The 17,950-nt window shown below is 35.3% G+C and overlaps 1 protein-coding gene across 1 annotated transcript in view; it reads right to left on the minus strand.

The window, feature by feature from the left end:
- Positions 1 to 17,950, minus strand: part of Dmd (dystrophin) — a 2,373,110-nt gene that overhangs the window by 1,555,037 nt on the left and 800,123 nt on the right. The window contains exon 12 of the mRNA XM_017795501.2: positions 16,785 to 16,935. Coding sequence (XP_017650990.1) covers positions 16,785 to 16,935 — 151 coding nt within the window. The remainder of the gene's footprint in view (positions 1 to 16,784; positions 16,936 to 17,950) is intronic.

Here is a 17,950-nt window from a genome sequence, read left to right on the forward strand (position 1 = left end):
TAAAAATGTAGGAAACTGTGTATTTTAATAATGAAATGGAGATCTTTTTTAAAGTTTAAAACCTCATTAAATTTTATGTCTTATAGGGTTTATACTGAGTACAATATTTTATAACTATAGTAATTCAACTTACCTAAAATTTACAGCCAGTTTTGAAAGAGATGCATCTTAGCTCTGGACATTATTATTGAACATATCAAGGCTGTTGTAAGGAAATGCTTCTTCTAATTAAATGGTTACTAAATAAATAATTTTTAAAAAATTGCAAGTGCATGAGGAATTGGATGATCACAAAGAAACAGAGTTTTCCAGACAGGTGGTCACTTACTCATGTGAATCACAGCAATGCTGAAAACATAGAACAGATCCACACAAACTCAAGACAAACAAAATATCAACTATGGGCAGCTGATGACTGACTATATATATATATATATAGAGAGAGAGAGAGAGAGAGAGTAAGAACACCATGTACAGATGAATCTGGTTCTTTCATATTACTCAAAGATTACATTATAGTCATGTGTATAGTCACACACAAATGTGTGTGTATATATACATATATATTATATGTGTGTATGTATGTATGTATGTATGTATGTATGTATGTATGTATATAGTACCTCTTGGCCCTAGCAAGATGGTTCACAGGAATGTGTTCTTACCACCAAACATTATAACCTGAATTCTAGTCCAAGAAACTACATGATAAAAGGAGAGAACTGACACAAATTATCTTCTGACCCCCCAAATGCAGACTGAGGCACAAATACATATACACAGAAAGAAACATTCAAAAACCAATAAATGTAAAAGCAAATTAAAAGCAGTACTTTTGGTTCTGTTTAAAACATGGTATATATTTTCTTTGTTAAGGAAAAACCAGAGTGAAGCAAAAAATAGATGCTAAAGAGGACATGTTCCAGTGCCCCTAAGCCTTTATATAGTATACTAATCATTATTGTGATTTGTGTGAGTAGATATTCCAAAATTCTAGCTAACGAGTTTGCTCCTTGGAACATTTTATTATATAACACAGAAATGAGCAGTAGGTTTGGGAAATGATGTTCTATTTTTTTTCTTGTATACCTGCTGCCTGTACATGCAAAACAATGATGCCTAGGACTATCAGTCTATCTCTTAGTTATTCCAATGTTATGGCAAACACAGGAGAACTTATTAGGATGGCTGAATCACAATTTCAAATGCATGAATACTTTAATCCTATGACTTCTATTTTTAAGCCTCAACATTTGAGATTGCTGTAAAATCACTTTTTTTTTTTACTTCTCCCTATATTTTCACGCTACATTTTCAAGTGAAGCAATTTAGGACAAAATGACTGTGCATCTATTTTGTGTGTGGAATCTATACTGTCTATCATGACTTGACATTCCAGAGCTTGCACTGGTTAATAAAACTCTTTCTGCCATGAGGCTGAAAATGGAAACATTAACATTCACAGTTGTCCTTGAGAGTGATGTCAATTCTTTCTTTTCTTTTTCTTCACTTCTTCATTTTCTTTCTCAGTTATATAAGCCATGACTGGGAAATATCTTCAGTCTGTCACATATATGTGTGTGTGTGTGTGTGTGTGTGTGTGTGTGTGTATGTATGTATGTATGTGTGTGTTAAAATTTCCTTGGTAATCATCCTATATTGATTACATTTTACATCTAAATCACATTCATTCTTAATACTGTAGTAAAGGAAGATGAGGAAAGGAAATCATGAAGCATTTGCTCAGAGTCTTTCTAAAGTATCCATGATTAAATCCACTACTTTTTCTTATACTAAAGTGTTTTTGTTTCTGATCTATTTGTTCTATAATTATAAATTGAATTTGGGTCATTTTGATTAAAGGATTTCTTTTCATGCTTTCTGTAGACATAGTAATACAATGTGATTTTAAAACTAGTAATGAGTTGAAAAGCATAAAATGACAGTACCACATAGATTACGATGTCAAGAGGGAAATGAAGGAACAGGGGAAGGACTCTCCATATTGGCTAAAAATCCTGTAGATTATACAGCACTGGATCAGGCTGACATATACCATATATTATTGAGTATTACATCCAGTATCTTCACTTCTATGACTTTTAAAAATGAAAACTTCTCTTTCTTTCCCATGAAAGATTAAATCAATCATGTTCAACTGACCTGTCTGAGAATGCTCAATATTTGCAAGATATAAAATATTACAAAAATTCTTACGTTCTCAGACTTAAACTCCAAAAATAAATAACAGTATCATAGCATTATTCTTTCCAATATTATCATCATTGGCAAAGATTACAAAATATCCAGTTTCCAGGGTATACTTTTTAATGGTATTTCAAATAAATCACAAAAGTGCCAAAAACAGCACTGTAGGATAAAAGGCAAACACTCTTCCCACCTTATTTATCTATGAGGCTTGATAATTGATAAAAATTGCTTCCCTGTTTCCATTAGGTATCATGGATTCTCAAGACAACTAATAATATTTGGTTAAGATAGTTTGATTTAGGGGCTGGGGAGATCGCTCAGCGATTCAGAACCCTGACTGTTCTTGCAGAAGACCCGTGTTCGAATCCCAGCACCCACATGTCAGCTAACAACTGTCCGTGACTCCAGATCCAGAGGATCTTATAGCCTGTTCTGTCTTCCACGATCATTGTTACTTACCTACATGCAGGCAATACACACATATACCAACAATAAAAATAAATAAAATATTTGAAAAAAAATAGTTTGATTTAAAATTTTGGTTAAATATTGCCTTCTTAGAGATTTGAATTTCTTGTGCCTAGATTTATAAAATCGAGAATTACTGTAGTTTTCTTTATTAAGCCTGTAATATAAGCCAAAGTATTTCCAAATACAGAAATACATTAAAGTTTCAGGATCAGTATGCTTTCTATCTTCAAGTTAAGACCCTATAGCCTGCAAACTAGTAAAATGGTTTTCATTATCAAAATCTTATAACTTCTATGTACATGTACTGTTAACCTTATTATACTTTTCTTGATATTATTTTTATTAAAGTAATGCTTTTGTAACACTGACCAGGTTAAAAAACTGTCATGCTCCTAATGAAATTTCTACACAATTATTAGATACAAATGTCAACGATGTTTGTTCTCTAATGTCAAATAGCAATCTGTTTTTCTTTATGACAAGAGAAAAGGGCAGCAGTGTAGTTTAACATTAAAACCCTTAGATTTGACAAATTAAAGTTCTGTTATACCCCTGTGAATAATTCTCTTTCTTCTAAATAATGCTCCAATTAAAGGGCTTCATGAGGTTTTAACCTCATAGGGTAAGATCCCAATTTCATGATCAAAGAATTTTTTTCTATATTCTTCAAATGCCATCAGTGTATATACGTTTTTGCTCTTGCCCAGGTCAAGTTAGTTTTCAAAATAGCAGCTTAGAACAGCCACTGGAGAAGGTCATTTCAGATTTTCCTCTATTCTCAGTCTACCATACCATTTCTTGGCTCATGTTTGAGAATTTTAAATAATGAATACAAGGAACTATATAATGATAGAAAATTTTTGGACTTAAACTTAGAGGAAAAGGTTAACATTTTACAGGACAGTAAATATAATAGAAAGTAAAACAAGATGAGGTTTCCAGCATGCTCTGTACAACAATTATATAATGTTTCCCTTGGTCAGGATGCAGATTTATTACATGTAGGTTACGAAAAGCAGTAGTTCCCTTTTTGTTATTTTCTTCCTACTTAGCGATTAGGAAATTGGCAGCACTTTTAGACAGTTCACACAAATTCAGGCAAACATGAACGCAGAGAAGCAACACATACCGTGTTTTCTGTATTGATTCTAAGTAGAGCCACTGCCTCCCCCAAATCACTTTTAGTTAATATTATTAGAAATATGGTTAATTATAAATATCAAGTTTAAATAGTTTGTAACTTTTAGGGCTGGAGAGATGGCACAATGGTTAAGAACACTGGTTGTTCTTGCAGAAAACCCAGGCTCAAATCCCTGCACCCACATGACAGCTAACAACTGTCTGTAACTGCAGTTCCAGGGGACCTGATGGCTGCTTCTGTCCTCCACGGGTGTTGCACGACACCGGTGCACTTACCTACATGCAGGCAATACACTCATATACATAAAATAAAAATAATAAATAAAATATTTGTTAAAAATAGTTATTTTTACTTTTTAGCTGAATATCATATGAACAAAGAAGACAAAGCTGTTGATTAAAACAGTGAAATATATTATTTACGAAGGAGCTTAGAAAATGAGGTGAATTTCTAGGAAGAGAGATTAGACTAACACCTAGGAAAGCAAATTTTACGTATAAAACTGCCTGAGAAACAAAAGCCCCAAGTTACTAGTGATTAATTAGTTAATGAAATATTCTGGATCCACATATGATTAAAACCCACATCACAATATTCTATGCTTTCATAGAAAAGGATGGGGAGACAGGCAACTTATTTTTTCTTCCTCTTTCCTACGGCTTACCCTTAATTCCCTTTTTCCATAAACTCTACACTGGAATAGGTTCTACATCCCCTGCTACCCTGAATGAAATGATCTGGAAATGACTTCCAATTTTATTTTCATTCAAATATTCACTTTGCTAAGCCTGGCTGGCTACAGTATTGTCTGTCTCCCCATGAGGACCTATTTATGGCATATAAATTGTTGTAAATTTGCTGAATATTTTAAATAACCTTCCCCAACAGGTTCTCCTGGAAAAGCTTATATTTGGATATGGGACTGAATAGATTTATTAATTTTTATATGAAACTCCTTTGTCTTTACCTTTTTAAAAAATGGGAATATTTGTATTTCTGACAACTCTGCAGCTACCATGGGCATGGAATGGTGCTAAAAGACAACTTCAATTAGCAAATTGGAAAGATCATAAACTCACTAAATACTCCAAAACAGATGAAAGTGGGTTTAGGTATCAAGAAAATCTGTTTTAATAATGGAGTTAGACAATTACTACACTCCTATGCTTCAGAGTGTAAATGAAACATGACACAGTATGGGGAAGGTAGATCCAAAGTGTGCACATGTTTATGAGGACACGGTTTAACAGCATTCATAAAGGTATATGATCTGAAGTCAGATTTCGTATATTTGATCCCTGGATGCTTCACTAAACAGGAACATGACACTGAAGCAAAAAGCTTTAGCTTTCTCATTAACAAATTTCAATATGTAGATATTTAGAGCAGTTTTGATGACTGACTACAGTATAATCATTCAGCATTTTCTTAACACATAGCATGAACTACAAAATATGAATATTCACTTAGTTCTCAACACCCATAATTAGGCATATTCAGATCAAAGGTGTTAAACCAAATTGCAAGAACCTGATATTTATGCAATTCATCCTCATGCAACCATTATGACTATCATTTTCCAACGTGGTTTGGGAAATTTATGAAAAGACAGACTAAAGTCATAGGACAGTTTGAGGTCCTTAATTAATATTTTAAAACCATTCTTATTTTTATCATTTGTGTGTGTGTGTGTGCATGTGTGTATGTGTGCACGCGCGTCTGTTGTTGTTATGTGTAGGCTCAACATATATACACAGGTGCCTGCTGAGGCCAGAAGACAGAGAAGATAACTCGAAGGTAAAGTTGCAGGCATTTGACATAGGCCTGATTTGGGTACTGGGATCTGAACTCTGGTCCTCATGATAGAGTAGCAAGAGCTCTTAATCACTGACCTATCTTTCCAACTTCCTTAAATAATCTTTAAATTTTCAAGTTATTTGCATAAGATTAACAAAAGTAATGTAGCGACTTATAATTTGTCAAAGTGCAGGGTTTAAGAAACTCTGAGGGGCTGGAGAGATGGCTCAGTGGTTAAGAACACTGACTGTTCTTGCAGAAGACCCAGGTTTGAATCTTAGCACCCACATGGCAGCTAAAAACTGTCTGCAACTCCAGTTCCAGGGGATCCGACAGCCTCTTCTGTCCTCCACAGGCATTACACGACATGGGTATACTTACTTACACGCAGACATAACACTGATACATATAAAATAAAAATAATAAGATATTCAAAAAAAATAAAAAAGAAAGAGAAGAACCGCTGCGTGCTCAGTTGTGAGTGTGTTATCTCTTTCAATGACTCCTCATCCAAGGCTCAAGGAACATCTTGGAGGTCAGTGGGGAGCAGAAAAAAATGTAAGAGATAGCAGATGGGAAAATGAGTTGTGAACTACTGACTTCTGGACATGACACATATATTGTATGTACCAAATTACAGCAGTTGTAGTTGCCTGCATAAGGCCTGCAGAAGATCAAACCAGTCAAAATTTCAACATTAATAGTGAAGGGGCCCCTGGCGTTCCAGTCTCATTGGAGGAGTTGTTGGTAGTCTCTTGCTGCTGGCAGAGGGATGGTCACTGTTTTTCAAGGACTTGGAAGATTGTATGTTGCTTAGGCCCAAATGGATGGCTCCATACCCATGCACATATGAACAGACCTAATTAGACTCAAGGAGCTATTATTAATGACAATAAAGAAAGGGACATAATGTTGGGTGGGAGGTGGTGGTGAGAAAATAGGACAAGTTGGAGGGAAATAGTTGTAGATGAATATGATCAAAATGCATTGTATATATGTGCCATGTTTCGAATGAGAATGTCTCCCAAAAGCTCTACATAACTGGTAATTTTGTCCCAGTTTGTGGTGCTTTTTTTGGGGGGGGGTCATGAAACATTCAGGAGCTGTGGACATGCTGGAGGAACCATGTCATTAGGGGCGGGCTTTGGGAGTTCTTGAGCTTTGCCAGATTTCCAGTAGATCTCTGCTTCCTGTGTCTGCTTGAAGATGTGGTTGCTCAGCTTTCTGCACTGGCCACCTCTGCCACCATACCTCCTCTGCCATTATAGACCTTTACACCTGGAACCCTATACTCAAATAAATTCTTTCTTGTATTAGTTGTCTTAGAAAAGCAACTAATACAGAAGATGATACCAGTAGTGCAGTGTTGCTGTGATCAATCTGATCATCTGTGGTTTTGGAGGAATCTGTAAAACTTTGGGTTTACACAAGAAAAGTTTCTGAATTCTGTAAGCAGAGATTAATGAGCTGTTCTAGTAGGAATCTGGAAGAAAGCAGTGCTGAGAGCAAAGTACTTCCAGAAGAAAATAAGGTCTTAAGCAGCAACCGGTGTGTTTTTGTAGAGTCTGACTGCCGTCTGCTCACAGACTAAGAAATTGTCTTAAATCTAAGTTCAAAAGTAATGGACTAATTTCTTTGGCAGAGGAAATTTCAATACAACCTAACATAGAGATGACAGCATGGCTATTAATGGTGGATATTATACAAATCTAGAGTGAAAAAAGAGCGAGTGGGGTAGAAAAATATGCAGAATATACAGTTTAGATTGAGAAAGTGACCCAGGAAGATGAATTTTGGAACCTAGGCAAGTGCTGAAAGAGAGGTTCTCTTTTTTAAGATTAGAGTGATTAAGGAGAGGTGTAGAAATTTGCCCTAAGACAATGGAAAGAGTGCCTTTAAGGCAGGACCACACCCAGCTAAGCCTCCAACTTGTGGAAAGGAAATACTGGGGAGTTTTATGTTAGAAAACCACAGCTTAGAAAAGCTGTTGATGTGGATGAAGCTAACCAGAGGCCATCCCAGGCTGGCAGCAGAATTTGTCAGTGTCCTTAACATGGAACGGGCCTCAGAGGCACGAATGATGTAATAGTGTAGGTGTCATCAGTTCTTCCTCCACAGTTTCAAACTGCCTTGTAAGGCCATACAAAATGCAGGGTCTCTGTATAAAGAAGCACCTGGCAGACCAAGAGGCCCTGACAGACCATTGCACGGAACTTTGAAAATAAAGCCTGATTGTGGAGACCCCACGATATTGAAGCTATGAAACATGAGGCAAGGAGTGGTACCAGACCAAGAGAGAGACTGTGTTGCATGTAGCAAAGCTGCAGTTGCTGAGCCATCTAAACCCTTTGAAGTAAAGTCCCAGAAGTCTAACATGAGACTACTGAATCTGGTATTTGTCCTACTGGTTTTTGGTCTTGTTTAGGTCTAGAATTTCCTCACTATGCCCCCATTCCTTCCTTTTAGATTGGGAATGTGTATTCATTTCCATTGTATGTTGAAAGTACACAATTTGTCTTTTGATTTTACAGAGGCTTACATTTAAGAGATTGCATTTAATCTCAAAAAAGACTTTGGATCCTAGATTTTTAAAGAGTAATGATACTGGTAAGGTGGAATTTATTTAAAGTGTATTTTAATTGAGTTTCTGTGCATTTCGTATAACAGCTCTTAATGAAATTTAGAGCCCCTCTCACATCTACACTCCCCATAGCCCTCTCCCACCAGATTTCATGCATTCTGTCATATATGTTAAAGCATATGCAGTCAAGCATTTGAGCCCAGATGTCGCTCAGTGCAAGTTCACCCACTGGAGTCGTTAGCCTCTCTAGAGAGTCAGGGCTGGTGCATGAACATAAGGCTTTCAGGCCTCTGGGAACTTGCTTATATGTACTTGCAACAATGTTGCCTGCATGCACAAGACCCATGTTGACTCCATCAGATAAATACCCAGCATAGAACTGTGGAAATGGACAACTTAAGCCAAGGAACTAAAGAACTATTGGTAACCGATTACAGCTGGTTGAGGGAGAGTTCATCTTGTTTAAGGGAATGACTATGGGACTTTTAAAGGTGGTCTAAGCGCATTTTATACTTTATATTGTCATGAGCCTATGTGGGCAAGAGGGTGGAATGTGTTGGTTTGAATGAGAACGTCCCCCATAGGCTCCAAGTATTTGGACATTTTGTGTCCAATTTGTGGTGGTGTTTTGTGTGGGCTTTCAGAGTTCTTAAGTTTTGCAAGATTTCCTGTCATTCTCTGTTTCTTGTGCCTACTTGAAGATGTGGTAGCTCAGCTTTCTGCCATCGTGCTCCCCCTGACATTATGGACCTTTACTCCCAGAACAAGAAAAGTAACTAATACAATACATATGAAAATACTGTTGAATAAATAAAAAAACACAACGTAAAAAAAAAAATTCAGTCTTAAGTGACTGAATATCATTAATTGTTGAAAATGATTATGATATAAGATATCATGGTATGAGAGATATATCCTAAAGTTAAAAAATGATCACTAGATGGAGGCCCTTAATTTTCTTGCCATTCCTTCTCCCCTCATAATCAATGGATATATGCATGTATACATACAGCATAAAATTACAGCATTGAACTCAGTTATATAGATTGACTCCTTATTCCCCTTCCCAAATAATATTGCCATTAACACCATAAGCCTATTTTCTTTGTGGTTCCTTTACTAGTTCATTTAGCCCTAATTTATAGAAAAACCTGAAGGGTGAATATAATAATACTTTAATATAAACATGCCTTAAACATTTTGATTCTTAACATTTCATGTATAGCTATCACCAGCATGCTATTCCACCACTTTTCACTCTAAGTTTACAGACTTCTATACATTCAGACTCAGTCTCTTCTATCCAAAAATTAACAATCCCATCACAGCAGGTGCTCTAATCTATAGGATCTCAGATGGAGTCAAGATTTACTGGAACCTCAGATATGAGAAGGTTCTTGATCAAATGCAGAAAGTTCAAAGTTAGGTATTGTAATAGTTCAGAGGATGTGGCCCATAAATATTTCTGAAACACATACATTTATAGCTACTTGGAGGACTGACACAGGGCCATCATGTGAAGTCATGAATTCAGAATTAACCTGGATAATATATCAAGGTAGTGTCTCAAAAGAAAACTTGCAATCTACCAGTTACTCATGCAGTTCCCTTGTGTAAATCCTTAATACACATTTGCTCATCGGCAAAGATCTCTCCAGGACAGGTTTCATACTGGAGTTAAATGAAATAATACATCAGAATGAGACAGCTCCACATTAGTACTACTGTAGGACATGGTGGATAAATTCATATTTTATTCAATATATGTAGTATTTACATTATCATTCTGTTAATAAAACAAAGGCAATAGAAATAGCCCATTTGAGTATAATTATTTATCCTTAATATCCTTATCAATCACATTTCACATACTTCAGTTACTAAATAGTCTCTGTGGTGAGAGTATGGAACATTACATAAAAATCTGGTTGAATTGTTTTAAAATCCTTAGTAGACAGGTTCTAGATCTATAGGTGTTAAGAGAAAATAAGATAGAAAAATGAGAATTCGCATACCATTATCCTCTCATTGTTCAATAACATTATCTAGAACACAAAGTTTTCTTTGAAATCTGATGCTTTACAACATTGATAAAGTTATTTGTCTTTCAAAATTGACTTGATAGGCCCACATAAACACACACACACACACACATATATAAATGTATATATATATATATATATATATATTACATTAAATTTGGTCTGGGGTATTAAGAGAATGTTGCAGAAATCGGAAGAGGCCTAAATATGATCAAAATATATTGTATGAAATTAGCAAATTTCAATAAAAATGAAAAAAATCTTTAGTAAGATTTTCATATTGTATGTTTATGTCACCATCACAGTGTTCTGGGGCATAGGTCTATAAAGTTCCCTGAGTCATTTAAAAATGCTTGCATGTTTAATTAGATTAAATACATTATCTTGTTATATGCATGCTATCATGTGGAACACATGAAAGTGATGTTATTCCTTTCACCAAAAATTCTTTGCATTTATGTGACAAGAATATTACCATACAAAAATGACTTTACTGGCAATAGTTTAAATCTATTAAGATATTTGGCTAAGGAAATAAAAGAGGAAAAGAAGAAACCTTAAAGACAGGAAACTAGATCTATCTCCACGTAAGCCACTTTATAGAAATGTTGCTTGTTCATCTTCATGAGATTCTTTTTTGTCACTACATATAACTTTTATTGACTATTTAAGATGTCAAGCTCTCATGCCATTGTCAGAAAGGAAGCAATGAGGACTATCTGTACTGCAGAAATAGAATTATTTAAAATGTGTTTTGAAAAAGGTATTTCCTAAGCAATTATTTCCTAAGTACTCTGCTAGGCATTGGAGAATCACAGAAGAGGTTTAGTTCTCTGCTCATGGTATTTTCTTCCTGAGTATATTATTTATCCTTACCTCCAGAGCCATCAAACTTTCATTAAGCATTTATGGGGGCAAAGGATATTAATTAATGTGGGATTTCACATCAGTAAGAATATATCATTTTAATCACAGTGAGGTTAGGGAAGAGCTTCCTAAGCACTAAAAGCACTTTGTGATTCTTAGGCATTCTTAAGACATTGTAGGTCACTCATCCTTCTCCAGCCATTGTGTCTCTCCATTTTATTACCAACTTTCTTAACTCCAACTTTGAGATTCCAGTTGCATACACTCAGGATCTTATTTCAAACTCTTTGCTCACTCTCTAAATTAAGGCCTGTTGGCTGAGCTACTGCACGCCAAAATGTTTCTTACACCTGTTTATACTTTTTATTCAGGTGCTATATACTTCTTGAAAGAGCCTTCTAATATGACTTTCTGTGATACCATTTATCTTACTAGACTGAACTTTTCAAAATTAAAAATTCCCTGCATTGCTGCTCTTTTTTAGTTTAATTTCACAGCAGGGATTTCTCCTTACCTCTTGGAGAACAAATGAAAATGCCAGAGTATTGTGTATAGACCCTCAACACTGAAGCTGCAATCACTTAGCATTAAGCATGGCACTGGTGATAAACATTTTTAACACACAACCTAGGCAAATGGCACACCTCATATTTTCCAACCTCATTTCCTCCATTCCAACAGATAACCAGTTTCAATGCTCATGTCATTTGTTATATTCTACATGGTATAACAGTAACATGTTTTCTGTCTCTATCTGGCATACTGTAATGTGAGATTCTTGAGGAGGATTTCATGTATGTTTTCTCTCTTTATCCTTCTCAGCAACCAAATGCATTAATGAGTGTTTGTTCAGTGATACATAATAGAATTCAATGGAATGAAATGAAATGCCACTTCTTTGGCAGGATCACACCAAAACTTTCTCTGTTACATGAACATCTTGATCATACTAAAGGTCGCCAGATGAAAATACTTCAGCATCTTGGCAACTCGAACGTTTGAAATGAGCAAAGCTTCAAGGAAAAAATAGGCACCTGACCTTCCAAGAGGTCATTTGATTTGCATTAATTGGTATTTAATACAGAATATTCACTGGAGTCAGAGCATATTGCACTTTACATTTACAGCTTTACCAGCTTGTAAGGACCCTGTTGATGCTGTAAGACAATGTACCGATGACAAAAGTCTACGTCTAAGAAGAGTAGGAAACCCAGCAAAATGAATGAAACTAAACTCCATGTTAGTCTGACTGCCATGAGACAAAGATTCTGAAGAAATTTGCCTGTTCATTAAAATTCCTCCAAAATACCACATTTCTTAGCAAGTGATGAAGTACAAGTCCACATAACGATTTCATCCTTAACAGTATTACTAGGAATTTAAGATAAATTCCTTATGATCGTCTGCCTCTAAAACATTTCTTCACATGAGAACAAGAAGTTCAATGTATTCAGTCCTCAGAGAGAATCAGTATTTTACACCTCAGATCCAAAGAAATCCTCTAAATACTCTTTTTGAAGTAACAACTATGAAGACTGAATGGAAAGGGTTTTGTTGTTGTTGTTGTTGTTGTTCTTGTTGTTGTTCTTGCTTGTTTTGTTTTACTTTTGCAAACAATTGAAATATTCCCATGTATCTAGAGCTAATGACTTGACTGGGTTAATAGCATTCACTAGTATGTGTTCAGTTGCTTAAGTTTTCCTGATTGGCATATTCACTGAAAATAACTTATATTCATGAAATTTCATAGTAATTGAACTTCTAATCTGCCTCATATTAAAATGCTATTAAAATGAAGATCCAAAAGATGTTCTTACAGAACATACCAAAGCATGTCCATAATATCCATGGTGCACTTGCAAGATTTACAAATATTTTTTACCTTGCTCTTCAGTTAAGAAAGGGAACACATGCCCTGTGATCTGAGCAGAATTTTAATGAATCCCTACTATTGCAACTTGTATCATTCCTTTGCTTTTCTTATCTTCAATCATCCTTAAGAAAGAGAAAACGTAAGGTTCACGTTCTGGCTCGCTGGTGAAGTACTTGTTTCGTATTGTCAGACCCTGGGTTCAGTCTGTGATTTAGAAAATTGTTACAAAATGTGATGGCTCGAGTATTTCAACCTTATCAGTGACATGAACTTATAAAAGCTCAATAAAATATATAAAAAATAAAAGCCTAAGTATTATACTTCTTAGGAAATATGGCAATGGAGAAAGAAAGAAGTTAATGAGGCTGATACACTTGACTGTCAGGAGAAATTTTTCCACTATCCTTGATTCATAGTTTTTTAGAAGAATAAAGCCCTGAGCCAGTGAGCTGAGCCTAACCTTTCAACTCTCATTATAGATGTCACATGAATATATCTTAGGTAAGAAATATTACATAATCAACTTCCTTTTGCTTTTCTGCTTCATTTTTTCACAAATTAATTTCATACTCATTGGAAAATGACATATTTTCTACTAATGGAAAATTTGTTCAAATTTTAGGACAATATTAGCCCAATATTTTCCATTCCATTCACTTTATATATCTTGTGGAAGAAAGTATAAAACATTTCCAATAATTATCAGGATATTAAAATTTTGGGTGGCATATCTATTTTTAATGAAGAGTCTGTTCAGAATGCCAAATTCAGACCTTAATTTTGGTTAACTATATTTTTTATAATTTTTTTTAATTTTATGTGTATGCTTGTATTGTCTGCCTGTAGGTAGGTGCAACCGTGTCATGTAATACCTGCAGAGGACAGAAGAGGTTGTCAGATCCCCTGGAATTGGAGTTACGGACAGTTGTTACCTGCCAGGTGGGTGCTGAGATTCAAACCCGGGTCTTCTACAAGAACAACCAGTGTTCTTTACCCCTGAGCCATCTCTCCATCCCCTGGTTAATTATATTTGCAGTAAGCCAAACATTCTTTTCCCAATACTTAAGGAGCCCTTCTTTCTGACTTCTTCACACTCTGGGATTTAGAGTTAGCTTATGCTTTCCAATGTTGTATGCTACCGGCCTTGGCTTTAAGTTTCTTGAAATAACTTACATTTTGAAACTACTGACCACTTTAAAGTTCTAACTGGAAGGAAGATTAGAAATCAATATTTGCTTCCACTGTCAATATATGGAGACTGCAACAGATTCAGTGGATATTCTTAAAGCTCATATAGTGAGTGTCAGACCTAGAATTCTGTTTACCCAGGTTTATCTGATGGAAAGATGGGCCATTGGGAGCAAAATGCTTATTTGGGAAGCAATTTCATGATGCAATATGATAATGTGAAGCCACTTACCTCAGGGATGCTTGGGGATTAATGTTGCTGGAAAATCTATATGAGATTGGAATCATATATATTAAACATTACAAGGGAACTGGGCAAGGAATCTCTGGGATTACTCCATCACCATTCTTCCCTCTACTCTGGTAGTACAAACTCCACATTTTGTCCAGACTCAAACTGGCTGACATGCTCCTGAGGCCAACTGATGTTGTCAGAAAAAATGAATCCATTGTTGTTTCCACAAACAACTTCCAACAGAGACCCAAGGGAAGAGGCCAGAGAAAGGGTCCATTAGAATAGCACATGTTCCACACAGGGGCAGTGGTACAGTTAGAAAATAGCAATGAACCTAACTTTTGCATCAGATGTCCAATTAGTATATTTGTAACAAGTTTCATTATAATATCTTGTGATCATTTTAAAACAGTTAGTGCTTTATTTTTCTCCTGATGGTCATGGATAGAAATTAGCATGTTCCTTAAAGGGTTGATCTTAAACTGCAATGGCTACCACACTATTAAAGGAGAAGTGATAGTAAGGACTAACTGTACTTGTTCATCAAATTTGAAGTTTGCTGTATAAGAAAATAATTTGGATCCTAAAAAGACATATCTTTTATCTATATGGAAGAACTGTGATGTCAAATTTGTCAAACTGTTAGAAACTGAGACAGGGAAGTTGGGTACAATACAGATCTAGGAGGTATTAGCTTAGAGAATTTATATTTCTTTTCAAATTCAGGAATATAAGAAAAACTGATCCTGAGAGTGCCAGAGAAGTGTCCAGGCACTGCAGAGATATCTCAGCAGTTTATAATCCATCATGCTCTTGCAGACCACTGGAGTTTCATTCCCAGAACCCATATGGGCAGCTAAATATAACTCCAGTTCCAGGGCATCTGACACTGTATTTTGGCCTCCACAGGCACCTGCATGCATGTGGACATACCCTCACACATACATACACACACATACACACACACACAAATAAAACAAATCCTAAAAAAATAGTGTCGATAAAATTTAATTTTCAATAGAATAGTTTAGGAAATACACATTAAAAATATTGGGGCTAATCTAAAAATTCCATTGTAACTAGTCTTCTGCTGGTGGTGCCCATGATCTTGGACTAATAACAAAGAACTTAGCTGTGTGGAGGCACTCATGGAGTGGGCAAGGCACTACTTTTATAATAAAACACACAAGAAGCTTTAATGTTTAGTACCCCATCTTAGAATGAAGAACACTCAAAGTCTGAAAGAGGAATGTTCTTTATCTACAAAGAATCAATCACAGTATTAAGAAAGTAAGAATAATACCAACAAAAAGATTTCTGCCAACCAGAAAGCATAATGTAAAAGTATCAACTGAACAAAGAAAAGCATAAAATTAACACATTTTCTATTTTATTGCAAAACAATGCAACAGCTACTCAGTTTTTCACCAAGTTTGGCCAGTTGTAAATAAGTATAAACTGAAGGCAAAAATATGTAAAATATAAACTTAGGCATATTCAAACATGCATTTTCAGTGATCCCTGAGGAAGCTGTCTTACAAGAATGCACAATTTTAGTACCACACACCTTCATTCTTCACTTCACGGAATAATCTTGAATTTCTTTTCAAATACAAAAAGACTAATTATGCTTATTTGATAAGAAATATGTACTTTAGCCTGTTTGTGCTGCTATAAGAGAAATACTAGATATATAATTATTTTCAAAGAAAACAAATTATTTTTCTCCCAATTTTATAGTCCAGGAAGTTCAAGATCAAGATGTCAACTCTTAGTAAGTACCTTATTGCTCATTTCAAAGACGAATGGTAAAAATAAAACCAAATGCTTCATGACACCCCTTTTTAAAAGGGTCTTAAACTTTTACATATGTAAAGAGCCTTTGTGTCCTAATAAATTCTTACAGGCTTCGCCTCTTAAAATTATCACATGACAAGATTTGAATCTTAGAGGGGACATACTCAAATCACAGCCAATGACAAAATGACAGATAAAAGTTAATTTACTTTTTAAATTTTTATGTATGTATCTATCTATTTTCTGTGTATGAGTGTTATGCCTGAATGTATGCAAGTGCACCCTTGCTCTGCAGTGCTTGCAGAAGACGGAAGAGGGCATTGAATCCTCTGGAACTAGAGTTATGGACAGTTGTTAGCCACCATGTGTGTGCTGGGATTTGAACCTGGGTCCTAGGCAAGAGCAACCAGTGTTCTTAATCATTAATTCATCTCTCCAGTCCAGATAAAGTTAATTTGAGTAACTGATTTGTAGTTTTCCTTCTTATCTGAAATTCATAATGTATTTATGTCTGTATGTAATGCACAAATATACACAAAGATATAATATACATATATATGTATATCATAAAATCTACTAACCTTATGTTGTTGTACTTGGCGTTTTAGGTCTTCAAGGTCAGGTCCAAGGGGCACCTCCTCCATTTTCTTTGTTCTCTCTTCAGTTTTTGTTAGCCAATCATCTAACTCTTTTAGTTTCTGATTCTGGAGATCCATTAGAACTTTGTGTAAACTAAAAATAATGGGAAAAGTCTATAATTACTGCTATCGAAGCACCTTATTGTTAATGAGCATACATATACATAAACAATGGACATAACTGATGTCATATTAAATTTACTTTGGCATTTATTATACATTAAAAGTACATACATAAAACTCATTATTAACCGACTTCTAAGATATTTTGTTTTTTTCTTGCCCCAAAGTTATTTTTTATTACATGTGTATCACAAATTGCAATTTATAGAAAATTTCACATAGTTATCAAAATTGGAACACGCTAAATAAAGTAGAAACTGGACTGCTAAGATAGCTCTGAGGGTAAAGTTGCTTGACCTGTGAGCCTGGTGATCTGAGTTTGGTCTTTGGAACCCATGTAAAAGCTAAAGAAGAAAACTGACTTTGCAAAGCAGTTATATAATGTCCACAAAATGCTGTTACATACACACCTACACATCCATACAAATCATCATCATTTAAAAATATAATAGAAACTGTCTCTGTTAAATTAGTGCACATTTCTTTTTTGCACTCCTATTAGTATGCACAGAAAAATCACATTTTTTTCTTTTTTCTTTTTTTTTTCTTTGAGACAGGGTCTCCTTGTAACCTCATTTGGCCTGGAACTCACTGTGTAGAGCAGATAGGCCTCTATCTTATAGAAATTTGCCTGCCTTTATTCCCCAAGTGCTGGGAATAAAGGCATGTGCCACCACAGCTGGCTTTCTTTCCTACCTTTAACTTTACAATAAATTAATTTTAAGTAGTACATAAAAACAGGGCGTAGTGGCATACACCTTTAATCTCAGCACCCAGGAGGCAGAGGCAGGTGGATGTATGTGAGTTCAAGGCCAGCCTGGTCTACATAGTGAGTTCCAGGACAGCTGGGGCTACACAGAGACACTGTCTCAAAAAGACCAAAAAAAAAAAATGGAGTATTATATCCCTTTCTCAATGTTTTCTTTGGAGAGGCTGGTTGTATGCTTAGAAACTATTACAAAAGTAACAGCAGTAGACATTAGATT

Source organism: Nannospalax galili, unplaced genomic scaffold, assembly GCF_000622305.1.
Source record: "Nannospalax galili isolate Female #2095 unplaced genomic scaffold, S.galili_v1.0 scaffold7, whole genome shotgun sequence".
NCBI lineage: Eukaryota > Metazoa > Chordata > Mammalia > Rodentia > Spalacidae > Nannospalax > Nannospalax galili.